The sequence below is a fragment of the Nomascus leucogenys genome, chromosome 1a (assembly GCF_006542625.1).
Source record: "Nomascus leucogenys isolate Asia chromosome 1a, Asia_NLE_v1, whole genome shotgun sequence".
NCBI classification, from domain to species: Eukaryota; Metazoa; Chordata; class Mammalia; order Primates; family Hylobatidae; genus Nomascus; species Nomascus leucogenys.
The window spans coordinates 93,876,538-93,896,176 of NC_044381.1; the positions used below are offsets into that span (position 1 = coordinate 93,876,538).

At 39.0% G+C, this 19,639-nt stretch overlaps 1 protein-coding gene across 1 annotated transcript in view; it reads right to left on the bottom strand.

Moving 5' to 3' along the window:
* The window catches only part of BAZ1A (bromodomain adjacent to zinc finger domain 1A), a 118,767-nt gene that overhangs the window by 3,199 nt on the left and 95,929 nt on the right, over positions 1-19,639 (bottom strand). The window contains exons 19-25 of the mRNA XM_030813352.1: positions 18,466-18,629; positions 17,716-17,870; positions 15,651-15,799; positions 9,198-9,445; positions 8,884-9,110; positions 5,902-6,368; positions 2,853-2,995 (exon numbers count right to left, since the gene is read on the bottom strand). Coding sequence (XP_030669212.1) covers positions 2,853-2,995; positions 5,902-6,368; positions 8,884-9,110; positions 9,198-9,445; positions 15,651-15,799; positions 17,716-17,870; positions 18,466-18,629 — 1,553 coding nt within the window. The remainder of the gene's footprint in view (positions 1-2,852; positions 2,996-5,901; positions 6,369-8,883; positions 9,111-9,197; positions 9,446-15,650; positions 15,800-17,715; positions 17,871-18,465; positions 18,630-19,639) is intronic.

The following is a 19,639-nucleotide window of genomic DNA, read 5'->3' on the forward strand; positions in this document are numbered from 1 at the left end:
TTAGGCCATCACTGTTACCTAATACCTTTTTTTTTTTCCTTTGGAGACAGGGTCTTGCTCTGTCACCCAGGCTGGAGTGTGGTGGTGTTATCTCGGCTCATTGCAACCTCCACCTTCTAAGCTCAAGTGATCCTCCTGCCTCAGATTCCCAAGTAACTGTGACTAAAGTCATGCACCACCACACTTGGCTATTTTTTTTTTTCTTTTTTTTTTTTTGTATTTTTTGTAGAGTCAAGGTTTGACCATGTTGGTTAGGCTGGTCTCAAACTCCTGGGCTCAAGTGATCCACCTGCCTCAGCCTCCCAGACTGTTTTTTTCTTTTTTTTTTTTGAGACGGAGTCTCACTCTGTCTCCCAGGCGGGAGTGCAGTGGCACCATCTCGGCTCATTGCAAGCTCTGCCTCCCGGGTTCAAGCGATTCTCCTGCCTCAGCCTCCTGAGTAGCTGGGACTACAGGTGTGTGCCACCCTGCCCAGCTGATTTTTTGTGTTTTTTTAGTAGAGACAGGGTTTCACCGTGTTAGCCAGGATGGTCTCAATCTCTTGACCTCGTGATCTGCCCACCTCGGCCTCCCAAAGTGCTGGGATTACAGGCATGAGCCACTGCGCCTGGCCCCAAACTGTTAAGATTACAGGTGTGACACATTGCACCCAGCTAGAATACCTAATTTTTTTTTTTTTTTTTTTTTTTTTGAGAGAGAGTCTTGCCCAGGCTGGGGTGCAATGCATGATCTCGACTCACTACAACCTCCGCCTCCTGGGTTCAAGTGATTCTCCTGCTTCAGCCTCCCGAGTAGCTGGGATTACAGGCATACACCACCATGCTCAGCTAATTTTTGCATTTTTAATAGAGACAGTGTTTTGCCATGTTGGCAAGGCTGGTCTGGAACTCCTGACCTTAGGTGATCCACCGCCTTGGCCTCCCAAAGTGTTGGGATTACAGGTGTGAGCCACTACACCTGGCTCAGAATAACTTTTATATCAGTGTTTCTCAAAATGTGCTCTCTGGACCAGGACCATCAGCATCATCTGGGGACTTGGCAGAAATCCAAGAGTTAGACATCATTCCAGACCTAATGAATCAAAAACTCTGGGGCTCAGGAATCTATGTTTTAGCAAGTCCTCCAAATGATTCTGAGGCATGCAGTAGTTTGAGAACCACTGCTTTACATAAGAAAAATATGATTAATGGTACTCAGTTAACTCTATTCATATTCATTACATAGAACAAAAACATTGAGGTCATTGTAGCACACCACCATTATTCATAAAGAATCAGTCATGGCTGGGCACGGTGGCTCACGCCTGTAATCCCAGCACTTTGGGAGGCCAAGACGCATGGATCACCTGAGGTTAGGAGTTCGAGACCAGCCTGGCCAACATGGTGAAACCCTGTCTCTACTAAAAATACAAAAATTAGCCAGGTATGGTGGCAGGTAACTGTAATTCCAGCTACTCGGGAGGCTGAGGCAGGAGAATCGCTTGAACCCAGAAAGCGGAGGTTCTAGTGAGCCAAGATCGCACCATTGCACTCCAGCCTGGACGACAAGAGCAAGACTCCATCTCAAAAACAAACAAACAAACAAAAAAACGGCTGGGTGCGGTGGCTCATGCCTGTAATCTCAGCACTTTGGGAGGCCGAGGAGGGCAGATCACCTGAGGTCAGGAATTTGAGAACAGCCTGGCCAACATGGTGAAACCCCGTCGCTAATAAAAATACAAAAATTAGCCAGGTGTGGTGGCAGGCCCCTGTAATCCCAGCTACTCAGGAGGCTGAGGCAGGAGAATCACTTGAACCCGGGAGGTGGAGGCTGCAGTGAGCCAAGATCACGCCATTGCACTCCAGCCGGGGGACAAAAGCAAGACTTTGTCTCAAAAAAAAAAAAAACAAAAACAAAAAGAAAAGAATCAGTCACAAAATTAGAAGGGACTGAGCTGTCTAACTCTATTGTTTTCTTTTTTTTTGAGATGGAGTTTCACTCTTGTTGCCTCCCGGGTTCAAGTAATTCTCCTGTCTCAGCCTCCCGAGTAGCAGGGACTACAGGCGCCTGCCACCATGCCCGGCTAATTTTTTTGTATTTTTAGTAGAGATGGGGTTTCACTGTGTTAGCCAAGATGGTCTTGATCTCCTGACCTCGTGATCTGCCCACCTTGGCCTCCCAAAGTGCTGGGATTACAGGCGTGAGCCACAGCGCCAGGCCAACTCTTGTTTTCAACATAGGAACTGATGTTCAAGACCAGCCTGGCAATGAAGTGAGATCCTGTCTCAAAAAAAAAAAAAAAAAATTAGCTGGACCTGGTGGCATGTGCCTGTAGTACCAGCTACTCAAGTGGCTAAGTTGGAGGATCACTTGAGCTCAGGAGGTTGAGGCTGCAGAGAACCAAAGTATGCCACTGCACTCCGGCCTGGGCGACAGAAACCCTGTCTCTAAAAATACTAAGAAGTAGACATGGCCAGATGCGGTGGCTCACGCCTGGAATCCCACCATTTTGGGAGGCCGAGGTGGGCAGATCACGAGGTCAGGAGATTGAGACCAGCCTGACCAACATGGTGAAACCCCGTCTCTACTAAAAGTAGAAATATTAGCCGGGTGTCGTGGTGCGTGCCTGTAATCCCAGCTACTCAGGAGGCTGAGGCAGGAGAATCGCTTGAACCTGGGAGGCAGAGCTTGCAGTGAGCCGAGATCACGCCACTGCACTCCAGCCTGGGCGACAGAGTGAGAATGTCTCAGGAGAAAACAACAACAACAAAAAACTAGACAGTGAGTAACAGGTATTTTGACTACTTCAAAGTTGTCATGTGGATTAAATCAGATAATATACATGAATACATTTTATCAAGTCTAGTAATTACCTGGATTTTAGAAACAAGTTTCAAAAAAGGCCAGCTGTCATCATGTCGTACCAATTCTACAACAAGTTGTTCAAAAGCAGACAATTCATGAACTCCTCCCTGTCGGCCAGAACTTCTTCGACCCAGTGTCACAGGCGATGACTCTGAGTAAATAATTACAATATTTTAGGTGATAACAAAGCAAAATATTGGTTCACTACAAGCCAAACTGGATATATAAATACCAAATTCCAATAGAAAATAGACACTCCATACACTGAGATGTTAACTATTTTCTGGGAGATACGAAAATTTGACCAAAATAGGACCAAACAGTCATTATTTCCTTTTTGATCTTAAAAATGTCCAGTTGCATTAAACATTCACTGGGAACAGATTTTCAGAGTGTAATGCAAAAGAAAAATCTAGAACACAAAAGTTTTTGGATTATTTTTACTCAATTTTATTAAAAATACTTTTCAGCTACAGTTTTTTTTTTTTTTTTGAGATGGAGTCTCGCTCTGTTGCCCAGGCTGGAGTGCAGTGGCGCGATCTCAGCTCACTGAAAGCTCCGCCTCCCAGGTTCATGCCATTCTCCTGTCTCAGCCTCCCGAGTAGCTGGGACTATAGGCACCCACCACGGCACCCGGCTAATTTTGTTTTGTATTTTTAGTAGAGACGGGGTTTCACCGTGTTAGCCAGGATGGTCTCGATCTCCTGACCTCGTGATCCGCCTGCCTCGGCCTCCCAAAATGCTGGGATTACAGGCGTGAGCCACCGCGCCCGGCCTTTTCAGCTACAGTTAACTGAAACTAAGCAATTCTCTAGTATTTCCTAAAGCATATCCTTCAGAAAGTAACCTCCTCAGATCTAGAAACTAGGCTTACATATAAATTACCTTGCATAATGGAAAAGCAATTCTCACTGGTAAAGTAAAACATTATTCTTACAGATCTTAATTTTATTTATTTATTTAATTTAAGTTTTGAGACGGAGTTTTGCTTTGTCACCTAGGCTGGAGTGCAGTGGCATGATCTCGGCTCACTGCAACCTCTGCCTCCTGGGTTCAAGCGATTCTCCTGCCTCAGCCTCCCGAGTAGCTGGGATTACAGATGCCTGCTACCACACCCAGCTAATGTTTGTATTTTTAGTAGAGATGGGGTTTCACCACGTTGGCCAGGCTGGTCTCAAACTCCTCACCTCAAGTGATCCGCCCACCTGGGCCTCCCAAAGTGCTGGGATTACAGGTATGAGCCACTGCACTTGGCCACAGATCTTAATTTTAATATCTAGATAATGTTCTAAAAGCAAAATGCTTTCTCACAGATTTAAGAAAGGTATAGTATAATGAAATCTAAAGTATATGCATTGGTAGAAAGGGTAGTATAGTCCATATATGTATTCAGATGTATAAATTCTCTCCTTGCAGTGTAGGTCCACACATTTCCCCTTTTATTTGTCCTTAGTACCAGGTTTAGCAATTTCACAAATCAATGAAAACAAAAAATTTTTCTTCCTAGTTTTTTGTGTAAAAATGTTTCAAGTGTATTATTTCTCCAAACAGCTTGGAGAATTGGGGAAAAGCAAAACAGATAAGGGGATAGGAAAAGCTAAATTAGATCCTGACTGGTGCAAAATTATGATACCTCCCCTAAAAAACTTGACAATCTGGTGACTGCATAAACAGATTACGTGCTATTCTTTCACCAATGAATTCCTTAATCCTGCTGCTTATCCGAATAAGGCAATATAACATATCTAAAATTCTTTGAAGAACAGTGGCTTTTTTTTTTTTTTTTTTTTTTTTTTTTAGAAACAGTGGCATTTTTTATGTTTAGCTTCATTTAAAAAACAACAACAAAAAAATAGGGCCAGGCCAGGTGTGGTGGCACACACCTGTAATCCCAACATTTGGGAGGCCAAGGCAAGGCAGGCAGATAACTTTGAGCTCAGGAGTTCAAGACCAACCTAGGCAACTTGGCAAGACCCCATCTCTACAAAGAATACAAAAGTTAGCCAGGCTTGGTGGTGCATTCCTGTAGTCGCAGCTGCTTGGGAGGCTGGGGCTGGAGAATTGCTTGAGCCTGGGAAGCAGAGGTTGCAGTGAGCTCAGATTGTGCCATTGCACAGCAGCCTGAGTGACTGGTATAATTAACAATAAAATTTAAAAATCAAAATTTTATTACCACTTACATTAAAAACAAGGGAAAGGAAGAGATTATGAATCTCTTTATGACTAAAGAAATTAGTCTATGAATAATGATTACTATAAACAAAAATGAGAATTAAAAAGACAGCTGAGGACAGGCGCGGTGGCTCACGCCGATAATCCCAGTACTTTGGGATGCCGAGGCGGGTGGATCACCTGAGGTCAGGAGTTTAAGACCAGCCTGGCCAACGTGGTGAAATCAACTGTCTCTACTAAAAATACAAAAATTAGCTGGGTGAGATGGTGCATACCTGTAATCTTGCTACTCGGGAGGCTGAAGCAGGAGAATCGCTTGAACCCGGGAGGCAGAGGTTGCAGTGAGCCAAGATCGCACCACTGCACTCCAGCCTGGCGACAGAGCTAGACTCTGTCAGTCAATCAAATAAAAAATAAAAAGACAGCTGGTCATCGCTTCCTAAAAATATTACTGCTTCCAACTCTCCCTTTCCCCCAAATTCAGTATTTGAGATGGGAACCTTACCAAATAATCTGATGTAGCTTGTCTAGGTGATGCTGGGTATGTGCGTTTTGAGGGAGGAAAAGGTGGGAGAGAGTGAAATGTGTTATAATGTAGTATCCTGACACTGTTCAAATATTGGCCAAATATCTCCATTAAAAACAGAACATCATTTGTAAGTTTATTACCCTGCTTCACTAGTAGAAATACTAGTAATACAATTTACCTTTATTCATTAAATAGTTGCCCCTTCAATGACTATTATGCTTCAGGTCAGATTGTTCCCTAGTAACTTTGTGTATCTTAGTGACAGACTTTAAAAAATGATCCAAAGTATCTCAACATTCAATATTTGAAAATTATTCAATTTTCCTAGGGAAGGAAGAGTTTAGATTTCTTCATACCTGGAGATTGTCTTTTTCTGCATCTTCTTTTGGATTCACTCTCTTGGACAGAAAGTTTTGAAGCAATATTTACAGATCTTGACTGTTCACTTGACTTTGTGGCAATGACTCTGAAGTTAGGGAAGTTGGGACTATTTTCTGGTGTATTATTAGCACTTTTCCCGCCTCTGCGTTTTCTACGAGGACTAAGCAATTCCACAAATACCTCTGCTTGCAGTGGGCCATGACTGTGGCGAGTACAACGACTGGCAATTCTTAAAGATTTTGTTTCTGTAGGAGGAGCAGAGTTTATCTTTCTTAGGCTTCTACCAGTTTTAGAAGAAACAGTTGTTTTGGGTGTGCTCTGCTGACTCCTTGAAGGGTATCTTCCAGGTTCTTGTCGTTGGCCACGACTTGAGAACGAAGAGCTAAGTTTCCCTCTTGTTTTAACTGGCAATCTAACTTGTGGTCTTCCTCGTTTGGGTAGGCTATAAATATTGTTAGAAAACACAATTATTGTACAAAACAATGATGAACATATGATTAGCTCTATTCTCCTTGTTGTATTTAGCCAATGAGTTTATAAAAATTTTCTGTATAACTGAGATTTATCCTAGACTCAATTCCTTAAAGAGTCAATAAGTTTTAAGTTTTCAAGGGAATCTAAAATGTGCTTTCATATATTTTTTTGAAATGCAAAGAGAATTATCTGCAAAGAGAATATTTTTTATATATATATATATATATATATATATTTTTTTTTTTTTTTTTTTTTTTTTTTGAGACAGAGTATCACTGTCACCCAGGCTGGAGTGCAGTAGCACGATCACGGCTCACTGCAGCCTGACCTCCCTGTGATCAGGTGCTCCCCCCATCTCAAGACTCCTAAGTAGCTAGGTGTGCACCACCATGCCTGGCTAATTTTTGTAGTTTTTTGTAGAGATGGGGTTTTGCTGTGTTGCCCAGGCTGGTCTCAAACTCCTGGACTCAGGCGATCTGCCTGCCTTGGCCTCCCAAAGTGCTGGGATTACAGGCATAAGCCACCGTGCCCAGTCCATATCTTCTTGGTAACTTTAGGACGTCATTATGAAAATTAAGTCCTAAATTCTGATAAATTGTAATAAAATGCTCAGGAGAACCAACAAATAGACTTAGTCAATCACGTTGGAAAACTTAAGAGTAATGCAGTAATCTTAAAATGAAATTCTTTTGTTTCCTTTTGCTACAGGAGACTACCACTTTTCATTATCATTGATACTGAGATAACCTACAGTTTTAGCCAATGGCAGCCAATGAAGTGGGCCTTGAACCCGTGGTTCCTGAATACCACGCCAAGAACCTCTCTGTTGTCTTCTGATTCTGACTATAAAACTATATTTAATCTTTTAACTGTCCTTAATTAAAAGAATGCAACACCTCCATTAACTCATTATTCCTCTCCCCATATACCTGGACTTCCAGTTTATCCCATGTGCTTGCGAGAACTTTCACATTCTTTATCATCTTTACGCCTAACCTAATACTGCCCTCACAAGCTACAGGGAAGATGGCTCTTCTAGCTGGTATTTCTTAAAACCTTGTTTAAAACAGATGGGGTGGCTCTATCTTAACTTCTCCAACTGTGATCCTTTTGCACTTTTGACAGTTCTAGGTTGCCTTGCTTCATATTCATTTTCCCGCTTCCACAAGAATGGGGTTCAAATGTTTAAAAAAAAAAAAAAAAAGCTGGGGGGAGGGGGATGATAAGAACAAGGAGCACAATGACTTCCCTGATGTGACTGGCTATTGTCAGGCCTGCTGACAGAAAACCCCCAGCAGATCTGTCTAGCTTATAGCTACCGGTTAGACATAGGCACACCTCATTTTATAGTGCTTTGTGCTTCACTGCATGCTACAATTATAATTTTTTTTTTAAACAAACTGAAGGTTTGTGGCAATTCTGCATCAAGCAAGTTTATTGGCATAATTTTTCCAACAGCATGAGCTCACTTTTTGTTTCTCCGTCAGATGATTGTTAGCATATTTTAGCAATACATTATTTTTAAATTAAGATACAGAAATGTGCTTTTCTTTTTTTAGACATAGTGCTACTGCATGCACACTTAGGAGACTACAGTGTAATGTAAACATAATTTTTATATGCCCTGGGAAACCAAAAAAATTTGTAACTTGCTTTATTGCTGTGGTCTGGAATTGAAGTGGCAGTATCTTTGAGGTAAGCCTGTATATCTACCTTGTGGATATAAAATTCTAAATATCCCTTTATTTCGGCCCTCAACCGGAGGTTCAAGTAAGGGGAGATTGCCCCAGTGCTGCCACAGAAGGAATATCCAGGCTCCACGCTCCACACTCATTCACTAGGCCTGAATGACACAGCATGCTAAGTTGCAGAATACTTAGTTATATGGTAGTATAGAAGCTGTTTCCAGGTGCTAATATGGCAGAAGTATAAAAATACATGCATTTATCACTCTGAGATTCCCCAAATTATCAATACTCCCTTGGGAATATTTTTGAATGTTTATAATATATAAAAAGCAAGGGTACCTTCAGGCCACTATATGTTAGTTTCTTTTCTTTTTCTTTTCTTTTTTTTTTTTTTTTGAGATGGAGTCTCGCTCTTGTCACCCAGACTGGAGTGCAATGGCGTGATCTGTTACCTCACTGCAACCTCTGTCTCCTGGGTTCAAGCAGCTCTCCTACCTCAGCCTCCCGAGTAGCTGGGATTACAGGTGTCCACCAACACCTTGGCTAATTTTTCTATTTTTAGTAGAGACGGGGGTTCACCATGTTGGCCAGGCTGATGTCGAACTCCTGACCTCAGGTGATCCGCCTGCCTCGGCCTCCCAAAGTGCTGGGATTACAGGTGTGAGCCACCGTGCCTGGCCTATATATTAGTTTTAAACTAAGTTACAGACCCTAACAATTCCATTTGTATTTGAATAGTGGAGAAATTGTCTAACTAAGACTTACTGACTCATTTTATTGCATGTTAGGACTTACCTGACTTCTTCCTCTTCTTGAGAGTCATCTTCATCTTGTTCTACCTCATACTCTTCCTCTTCACTTTGACCTTCTTCTTCATCACCATCAACTTCATCATCCTCACCTCCCATACTGTCTTCCACATCTTCATCACTTTCCAAGGATGGTCTCTGTCTAGAGGAGAGTCTTCTAGAACGTTGCTTTGGTCGACATTCTGGACAAAACCAGTCTCCTTCAGGCACAGTCTGAATAAATCACATAAATGATCATTAATCATCTGTTGCTCAAAATCTTAATGTCTCATTTCTAATCTGATAAGAAGAAAAAAATACCTTGAGCTTTGGTCGAACACAGTAGGTATGATGACCCCTATCACAGCCATCACAAAGAACCATGTTTTCAGCATCGCCTTTCTTTCGACATATCTTGCAACGCGCGTTCAGTATAGATTTAGACCATATCACACTACGATCCAAGGTGGATAAGTGAAGAAAAACTTGGGATAGACTGGCAGAAGAAAGAAGAGACTCTCTCCAACGGTCCAGAACTGTTTTATAAGAACGCCCACTGTCACTGGCATCTTAAATGAAAAGGGAAAGTGATTACAATTTCTAGGCAAACCTAGTAATCTTCCTAGAAATAGTTTGTTGGTAGTTTAAATATAGGTTAGATTTTACATTTCTTTTCTTCTGATACTTAACAAAAACACCATGCAGATATTAAAAACAAAAATCTCATGGAAAATATTTGCTGAGCCGCATCTCGTTTATGACATAAGGATTTACTTAAATTCATAAATCAAATGCTAAGGGATTTTAATAGCTAAAGAGAAAAATAATTCAGACAATGTGTTCTCAATCTAGTCTTTGTATCAAATCTTGATCTAATTTTAAAAACTGGTTACATATGATTCCAAGTCTAAGTTACTATTCATTTGAATGAAGTATGTTACTTCCTCATCTCATATAAAAGATGGACCCTTCTCCAACTTAAATATCTTCTAAGAAAGTAGTTTTAAAATTGTGGTAAGTAAAAACAATGTTAATACTACCAAAAAGGATTTTTCAGCACTAATGTTGATACAGAAACATTTGAAACCTTCTGTCACTTAACATCACCATTCTTTATCTTCTGGGCTAAAAAATTTAATCATCTGATTAAATGCTATCAATCAATAGTCATTTTATACTGGTGTGTGATTTCCACTTCAATCTTTAATATTGTTACCACCGTAATTTTCCTAAAACATTAATTCTGCAAGGTATATAAGACTCCAGACATAATCTGGTTCTATAATACCATTATTTCCTACTATTATCCTCAAATAAAACCTTGGGCAGTAGTATAAAGGTTAAGAAAATGCAGGCTTTGGAGTCAGTCTGCTCTGAGGTGAGTACTGGCTCCCCCATATGAACTTGGGCAAGTTAACCCATCTGTCTCTCAGCTTCCTCAGCTGTAATACATGGAGCGTATCTGCCTCTAAGGGTTGCTGGAAACATTAAATGAGATAATACGCATAAGGCATATGAAGTGTCTGTCAGAGTAAATGCTAAAATTACTATCGTTATTTGTGCACTGTATAGCTCCCCCTATGTGCAGCACTTTAGAAGATATGAAACTAGTCTCTTCTATGGTCCCTATCTTCAAGGAATGTTTAGTACAGCTGGAAAAGTGAAGAAATACACAATGAGTTAAAACCATAAAGCAGAGGCCTGTCAAGTACCAGTGGACCTTGAGCTCCTGTTTGCCTATCGGGCAGGGTGAGATGGACAGGACATGAAACCTAGGGCCCATCAAGGTGGTTAGTCCCTCTCTAAAAAGCTAGGACCCCAGAAGGCTACCCCTTCAAGTGTCAGGGTGGAAACAGGTGCTACATGAAAAAATGGAGAGCAAGAAAATTGATTCACCTGGACTTCGGTGTTGGGTAGAAAGGGAAAATAATCTCCCAAGGATCAAGCAAAGCCTTGAACAGGTTTAAAACCCAAAAAACATAGGCTAAGATTTTAAAGTAGTCTAGGATTGCTAGTGACTTCAAGTGAATGGCAGAAACAAGTAAAAATATTTGCAAATTCTCTCTGAAGAGATTTTCACAGATCAAATCTGAGGAATGAGAGTTATCAAAACCACAAGGCACATGTGGAAACAAAACATGAAGTGAAAGCCAGCAGAATCAAACTCATAAAGACTTCAGATACTAGAATTAGAAACGGAATATAAAATAACTGTAGTATGTTTTAAGAAGTTTAAAATATGAATAACCAGGCAGTTTGAAAAAGATCCAGTTAGAACTTTTGAAAATGATTGAGATTAAAAACAGAGGCAAAAACACAATGGATGGGTCAAATGGCTCTTCAAAGCTGAGATGTTAATGAAGTTGGGAAAATACAAAGATATTACTTAGAATGCAGCATCAATAATATTTTTCCATCTTTATCTATGTTGTTTTGTTTTAAGTGTGTCTGTTGTAGACAGTAAATAAACCAGCTAGATTTTATGTTAATACAGTCTTTTCTTCTATTTTCTTCACTCTCCCTGTCAACTATCCAAAACTTTTTTAACTGGAGCCAGATGTGGTAGCTCACACCTGTAATCCCAGCACTTTGAGAGGCTGAGGGGAATGGATCACATGAGGCCAGGAGTTTAAGACCAGCCCGGCCAACACGGTGAGACCCCATCTCTACTAAAAATACAAAAACTAGCCAGGCATGGTTGCAGGTGCTTGTAGTCCCAGCTACTTTGGAGGCTGAGGCAGGAGAATCGCTTGAACCCAGGAGGCAGAGATTGCAGATTGTGCCACTGCACTCCAACTTGGGTGACAAGAGCAAGACTCTGTCTCAAAATATATATATATATATAATAATTGGAGAGTACAGTCCACTTAAATGCATTTGATTTATTTCTCCCCTGTCATTGTGAGCGTTTTACTCATCTTGGTTTTTAAAATATAAGCCTTTATGAAAAGTTCTGGCCTGAGCAGGGCCTCTAAGGAATGAGGTAGCAAGAATAGCTAGTTCAAAGATCATCTTTCTGGGTAAATCAGAGAATATTCTCATTGGTAATGGCAAGGAATTAGGTTGCAGAGGTCAATGTGAGGAAATGGGAAAAAAGACAAATTATGAACTTTTAGAATCTCGGAAATTAGTTTGATTTTTTAATGCAAAGGTTGGTGAAATGCTATGGGATTTGATTAACGAGGTGGTTTAAGAAAATTAAACCAGCAGTAGCTCAAGGCCCAATTCTTATTCTAGTCCATAATGAATGTGCCTATTTTTCTATTTTTGCATAGTACTGATATAAGGATAGAAAACAGTATATATAATTGATTCCATTTTTCTGTTGTTTCCTTATCTTAAACCTTGCTTTCCCCCCAGATTACACAACCGTAAAGGGCAAAAAATGTCTTGTTTATCTTTTATCTTCCATTATGTTAGCACAGATAAATTCCTCAATAAATTATTAAAAGGATCTTACTAATATAAAATACTGGCAGTCACATAATCAAATATTATAGTGGAAGACTTCATACTGTTCAATGGCCACTATACAGTAATCCATGTGACCAGGACAGGCTTCTCTAGGGGACAAAACATAAAAACTCTTGTCCTGTGTCTCTCCAAGCTAGTAAAAGAAAAAAAGTGCTGTGAATAAATACTTCATGTGAAACAGGTAAACATAAGTTCCATAGCCATTCATTCTTTTCACTAATAGCTAAGTATACGAAGATTCACCAGTGTCAGCTTTCTATATGCCAATTTAGAAGAGTGATTAGCTGAGGTGTGAAATATAGAAAGGGAAATGCTAGGAAGATATTATTTTAAGCTTATCCCCAAGTCCATTCCCTTCCAAAAAAATCAAATCCAAGGTTTTCCTTCAAAAGCTACATATGCAAATCAGTATTCAGCCATAGAGAAAGTAAAATCATAATTCTTTAAAAAGACAAAACATAAATTTCTTTAAAAAGTTAAAAATTTACCATCTCTCACACTAGATTGATCTTCCTCTCTCTTTTTCTTGTCCTTTTTTTTTCTATCTCCCTTTTGATCCTTATTAATTTCTGTGTTACCTAATTTCAAATTGATATAGTTAGTTGAGGATTTTTTTTTTCATAGCTTAAGGGTTTAACCGTAAGTATGACTTTAAAAATAACGGAATTATCAATCTTAAAAAACATCCTTATGTATCTTACCTAAAACAATTAAAACATGATTTTATCTTCCCCAAATGAAAAAAAGTCTACTTTTATCAGTATGATTAATCTCTAGAATAAAAGGGACATATTACAGAGGTAGAACATAAGTAGAATTTTTATTTCTTACATGCTTCCTCAAGAAACTGAAATGATTTCTGAAGCTAAACTGGGAAAATGCCTACTATGATTAATTTGCTATCCTGAAATATTATCAGGTGAATGGAGAATTTCGATATATATTCCATCTCAAATATTCATTAAGTAAAACCTGCTTTTCTCTCCCCAATTAATGATATTCTTGATTACTTTATTTCAGATAGCCTATCTCCATCTCCTGCTGTCCTGTGCAAAACAGACCTTTCAAAGGCTTAAGTTATTCTAATAACTTTTTATGGAGCAGCAACAGTAGACACCCATATTATAAATGACCAACATTTGACTTCAACCAATATTTAACTTTGACACTACCAAAGTAACAAACTATTCTTATTTCACTTATTTCTTAAGATCTTGAATTATAATTTTCTTTTGGGATGAAATTAATGTTTGAAAACCACTGTATACAAACCAGCATAAGGAACAGTGTCTCTCATACAACCTACTAGACAAGTTGTAACAACTCTCAATGTTAACCTTTTTCTTTGTCTAAATATTTAATAAGTTGTGCAGATGAAAATACAGACATACTAAACAATTAATTTGATTTTCCCCCCTTCAACTTATAAAAAACTTTAATGAAAATTTCAGAAGTGGGAAAATAAGCAATATTGTGTCTTATCCTTTTACTCTTTTGGAATCACAGTGTTAGTAGTAACAGTATCTTACATTTATAAAACCTGCATGATTTACAAATAATTTTAAATTAAAATTTTAATTTAGGTAAGTGTGTATTAATATGTGGTTGTAATAAATACAGAGTGATCCCTTGTACACATAACTGGATTTACACAAAGAAAATCCTAAGAAATACTGAAGACTGGGAAATAAAAGTGACATAGCAAATACCAACTCTGCTATCTTTGGGAGCTGTGATTATACATATTTTATTTCTTACAATTGCTACTTTCAATGTGGCCAGTGGGTTATTAAGCTTATGGTAGGATTATCAATTTACAAAAGTGTGAATAGACTTAATGAGATACTGGCCACAACTCTTCAATTTAAAAAGTTTACAAATATATTCACCTTTCAAAACTGCTCTGACTGCACTATGAAAACTTTGTTCTAATAATGAGATATCAAAAAATTATTTTTATTTTTTATTTTTTTGAGAGAGTTTCTCTCTTGTTGCCCAGGCTGGAGTGCAATGGTGCAGTCTCAGCTCACTGCAACCTCTGCCTCCCAGGTTCAAGCGATTCTCCTGCCTCAGCCTCCCAAGTAGCTGGGATTACAGGCATGCACCACCACACCCACCTAATTTTGTATTTTTAGTAGAGACGGGGTTTCACCATGTTGGTTAGGCTGGTCTCCAACTCCTGACCTCAGGTGATCCACCCACCTCGGCCTCCCAAAGTGCTGGGATTACAGGCGTGAGCCACCACCCCCAGCTAAAACAATTATTTAAGGATTTTAGTCAATTCAAGTAGTTCTTTCAATAGGAGACCAAAAAGATATGGTTTAAGAAAGTTATTTCTTCCATGATCCCATTACAAGAATATAAATATCTCAACATGATGAGTTATAAATTAAACATGTCAAAAAGACAACAGGGAATTAGAGACAGTTATGATATAAACATTGATTTAGAATTCTGAAACAGATATTTTCCCAAAAACATAATGGTTAGGTTTCTAGATTAGTCCCTAAAAACCCACTAATTTCATAATTTGTCAAAAAGTGATACAGATAGTATTATTCCTCACTATAAATTATAGAGCATTTCCTCACCCGTTTTCCTTTTAACACTTGGTATTTCTGATTTAGCACTTGGTATTTCTGATATAGCATGTGGGTCAGTGACTCATATCATCAACCTATGCCCCAAATGGTAAACTTTTAAGTCACTTATTTGGGGTTCTCTTTCAAATAACAGAAAAAAAAGTTACACATAATCTTTGATTATTCAAGGTCTGACTAGTTATAGGTTTTGGTGATCTTTTTTTTCTTTTAAAGAGACAGGGTCACCTAGGCCACAGTGCAATGGTGTGGTCATAGCTCATTGTAACCTCAAATTCCTGGGCTCATGTGATCCTCCCATCCCAGCCTCCGGGGCTACAGTTGCACGCCATGATGCCTAGCTAATTTTTTTTTTTTTTTTTTAATTTTGTAGAGATGGGGTTCTTGCTATATGTTGCCCAGGCCGGTCTCAAACTCTTGGGCTCAAGCAATTCCGCCTCAGCCTCCCAAAGTGTTGGGATTACGGGCATGAGCCACTGTGCCTAGCTGGTAATCTTTCTTTAGAAGAAACTCTTCACAAAAGACTGTATTATTCTAAAAATAAATCTCACCTTAAAAGAACTCATTTAAAAATGAAAACATCTCAAGTTTTCAAGATTATCAATTTCATTATGTCAGCCAATAAAGTTCTATTAGTTAAAGGCCAATTCAAAATTACTTATAACACAACTAATATTTTGAAATAAAAACAGATACTTACCAAGTGGAGCTTTCAGAAAACGCCGCTCAATGCCCTGTTCTATTTGAAAGAGTGCCATTGCCAGATAATGAACCACACTGCTCACTGATTGTGGTGTACTGGCATTTGTTGATACAGTACTTGGAGTTTCTGTTTTTATCCCCAAAAGTCTACAATTAAAACAATTAAGAGTTTATGGTACTTAAAAACACTATTAGGTAAAACTTGAGTCCATTCATTGGTTCAAATGCTTATTTATACCTTTGTAAAAAATCATTTCCTCAATCTCAAGGAGTTGCAGTAAACTAGTAGGGAAGGGAGATTCATTTAGAAGGACTAAGGGTAAATATTTGAAGGAGACAGAGTGGAAGAGGGAAGGCTTATGGGAAAGGTTTTAGAGAGGTGACATTGTGATGGGCCTTAAAGCCTAAGTATTTCGGGCAGCTTATCTCTATTTCTCATTTCACTTTTTTTTTTTTTGTGAGACAGAGTCTCGCACTGTTGCCCAGGCTGGAGTGCAGTGGTGCAATCTCAGCTCACTGCAAGCTCTGCCTCCCAGGTTCACACCATTCTCCTGCCTCAGTCTCCCGAGTAGCTGGGACTACAGGCGCCCGCCACCGTGCCCTGCTAATTTTTTGTATTTTTAGTAGAGACAGAGTTTCACTATGTTGGCCAGGCTGGTCTCGAATGCCTGACCTCATGATTCACCAGCCTCAGCCTCCCGAAGTGCTGGGATTACAGGTGTGAGCCACTGTGCCCAGCCTAAAATGATCATTTTAAAGTGCAAACTCATTCACTCAAAGCCTTTGTACATGGTTTTTCTTCCCAGTGTCCTATTTTTCTCAACTTTAGGGCTCAGCTTTGCAGTCACTTCCTCTTGCACTTCCTTTACTATCTCCCATGTTCTACTAAGACAAGTAGCCCGCCCATGTACTTCATCTGCACTGGGTATAACCTTCTATCAGTACCCCGTTCTAGTAAATATAATGCTAGCCTCATGTTTCTCCATTGTTCCCTTCTAGATGACAAACTGCTTAAAGGCATATAATATCCAAAATAATCTTGAAAAAATAAAAGTATCTATAGATATACGGATATAGATTCTGACTAGTAATAATATTTAATACTTAAATATACTTATTTAGAGATGAGGTCTCATTGTTGCTTAGGCTGGAGTGCAGTGGCACAATCATTATTAGCTCACTGCAGCTTTGAAGTCCTGGGGTACAACAATGGAATAGATGGGACTACAAGTGCATGCTGGCCAGGTGTGGTGGCTCAGGCCTGTAATCCCAGCACTTTGGGAGGCCGAGGCGGGGGATCACGAGGTCAGGAGATCAAGATCATCCTGGCCAACGTGGCGAAACCCTGTCTCTACTAAAAATACAAAAATTAGCTGGGCGTGGTAGCATGTGCCTGTAATCCCAGCTACTCAGGAGGCTGAGGCAGGAGAATTGCTTGAACCAGGGAGTAGGAGGTTGCAGTAAGCCAAGATTGTGCTACTTTACTCCAGCCTGGCAACAGAGCAAGACTCCGTCTCAAAAAATAACAACAACAAAAACCAAGTGCATGCCACCATGCCCAGATAATTGAAAAAAAGAGAGACAGGGTCTCACTATGTTGCCCAGGCTGGTCTCCAACACCTGGCCTCAAGTGATCCTCCTGCTTCAGCCTCCCAAGTAGCTGAGACTATAGGCCCATGCCATCTTGCCTGGCTCAAATAATATTCAAGTCTACCAGAATTTACTAATTTACTAAGTTTTCCTATAGAAAAGAATAATAATAGTATAATTACTTTCCAAAATTAATAAAATTTTAAGTTCAAAGATTAAAAAAGAAACTTTAAGAAATTATCATTATTTGAATGAATTGTTTTTTGGTTGCATTAGTACAAAGTGGAGTAACAGATCCTGAGTTTTAGAAAATGATCATTCCAGTGGTTACAAATATCAAGGTCCTCATGACAAGTTTTTAAAATAAGAAAAAGCAACATGTTTACTTAAAAACAAAAACCAAAAAAAAAAAAAAACAAAACCTTAAAATGGCAAGGAAAAGTAATGGTTACTTTAGAAAAATCTTTTTGTACCTGTCTTTTACTATGACCTTTGTTTGTTCATCAATTTCCATCTCTTCTACGTCTTCATTCACAGTTTTAATTATCCCATTTTCCTTGTTTTCCTCACTTAACAGCTCATACCGTCCACTTTCTAATGCTGATCTCCAGATATGTCGATCTGTAACCTGTAACAAAATTCAAACTTACTAAACATGAAAAATGGAATATATTGTTTCTGAGAGGTACGAAGTTCAATATACATATAAAATCAATTCATGGATATTTTAGAAATGATTATAAATCAAAAAGGTATCTAAAAATAAGGTTACTAAGTGGCCAAACTGGAATTCATATTCTTCATAGATGAAAACCATAATGCCTTATTTTCTGTATAAATAAATCATAAACAGTTCTAAGACTGGTCACTTGATAGCAGCAAAAAAGTGACAGATGATGGCAAAGGCATGAACAAAATACATTATCAGCCATGAATTACAGATTTTAAAAAGGTAACAAAGAAACCAACAAACCAGACTCAGCAGAGAAGGCAGGGGCTAGTCAAGGAAGAAGAAAATATCCTTACGCATTTCAACATGTGATGAAAATATCAGAAAAAATATTTTGATGCAGGGGAATAAACTTAGTTTTCATAAAAAAATTATCATTCTCTGGTGTTTATTCAAAACACATATGCCTTGTCTATGCCATATAATTAACAAATATGACCAAAATTCTGGACCAAGTAGATTAGACAAACTAAAAATGGGAACAAGTACAAACCTTGATGGCTCCTAATGTTCCTTGGTAGATTCTATCTTCAATATCTAAAAGAAAATCTCTCAGCCTTAGTTCAAGTTGCTTTTCTGCACACATCTGAGACGGATCATATGCATTGGAAGATCTTCCCCGATTATATGTTGGTTTGCTATCAGGCTGAGGTTTGTCTGAAATAGTAATCAAATACTTTTATTATGATTTTCTTATTAAAAACTACAATTACTCCATGTGGCTGCTATGATCTTGAAATAACGGATATAAAAGTGCTTTGTAAATCCTCAAGTGCCACAAATGAATGAATGAATGAATGAATGAATACCATTTATCTTATAAAGCCCTTGTACAGCTACTCAGGAGGCTGAGGCAGGACTGCTTGAGCCCAGGAGTTTGAATCTGCAGTGAACTATGATTATGCCACTGCAATCCAGCCTGGGCAACAGAGCGAGACCCTGTCTCTAAATCAATAAATAAAGCCCTTGTATCTAGAATATATAAATAACTCTTACAGCACAATAAAAAGACAACCCAATTTAAAAATGGGCAAAGGATCTGAATAGATATTTACGGAAGATATACAAATGGCCAATGAGCACATGAAAAGATGCTCAACATTGGCCGGGGGTAGTGGCTCACGCCTGTAATCCCAGCACTTTGGGAGACCAAGGCGGGTGGATTACCTGAGGTCAGGAGTTTGAGACCAGCCTGGCCAACACGGTGAAACTCTGTCTCTACTAAAAATACAAAAAATTAGCCAGGTGTGGTGGCGGGCACCTGTTATCCCAGCTACTTGGGAGGCTGAGATAGGAGATGCACTTGAACCCAGGAGGCAGAGATTGCAGTGAGCCCAACAGCCTGGGCAACAAAGGCGAAATTGTCTCAAACAAAAAATAAAAAAAAACAACCCAATAACTGTGATCTATAGTTTTTAATCCTGAAAAAATCTGAAGTGGTCATGGTAACATGGCCCTAAATTTAAGCAAATCTTTTTTAAATTTTGATTTAATTTAAAATGTTTTTAGCTCTATTTTCTCCCCCACAGGAAACAAGTAAGCAATTTTTTACCTAAAGAATCTAATTTATTAATACAAAAACTCACATCTAAAAATGCCTTACTGCTTTTTCTTATTTGTCATCAGTGGACGAACCATCAAGCAGGAAATGCTGCTATCCGACCTGC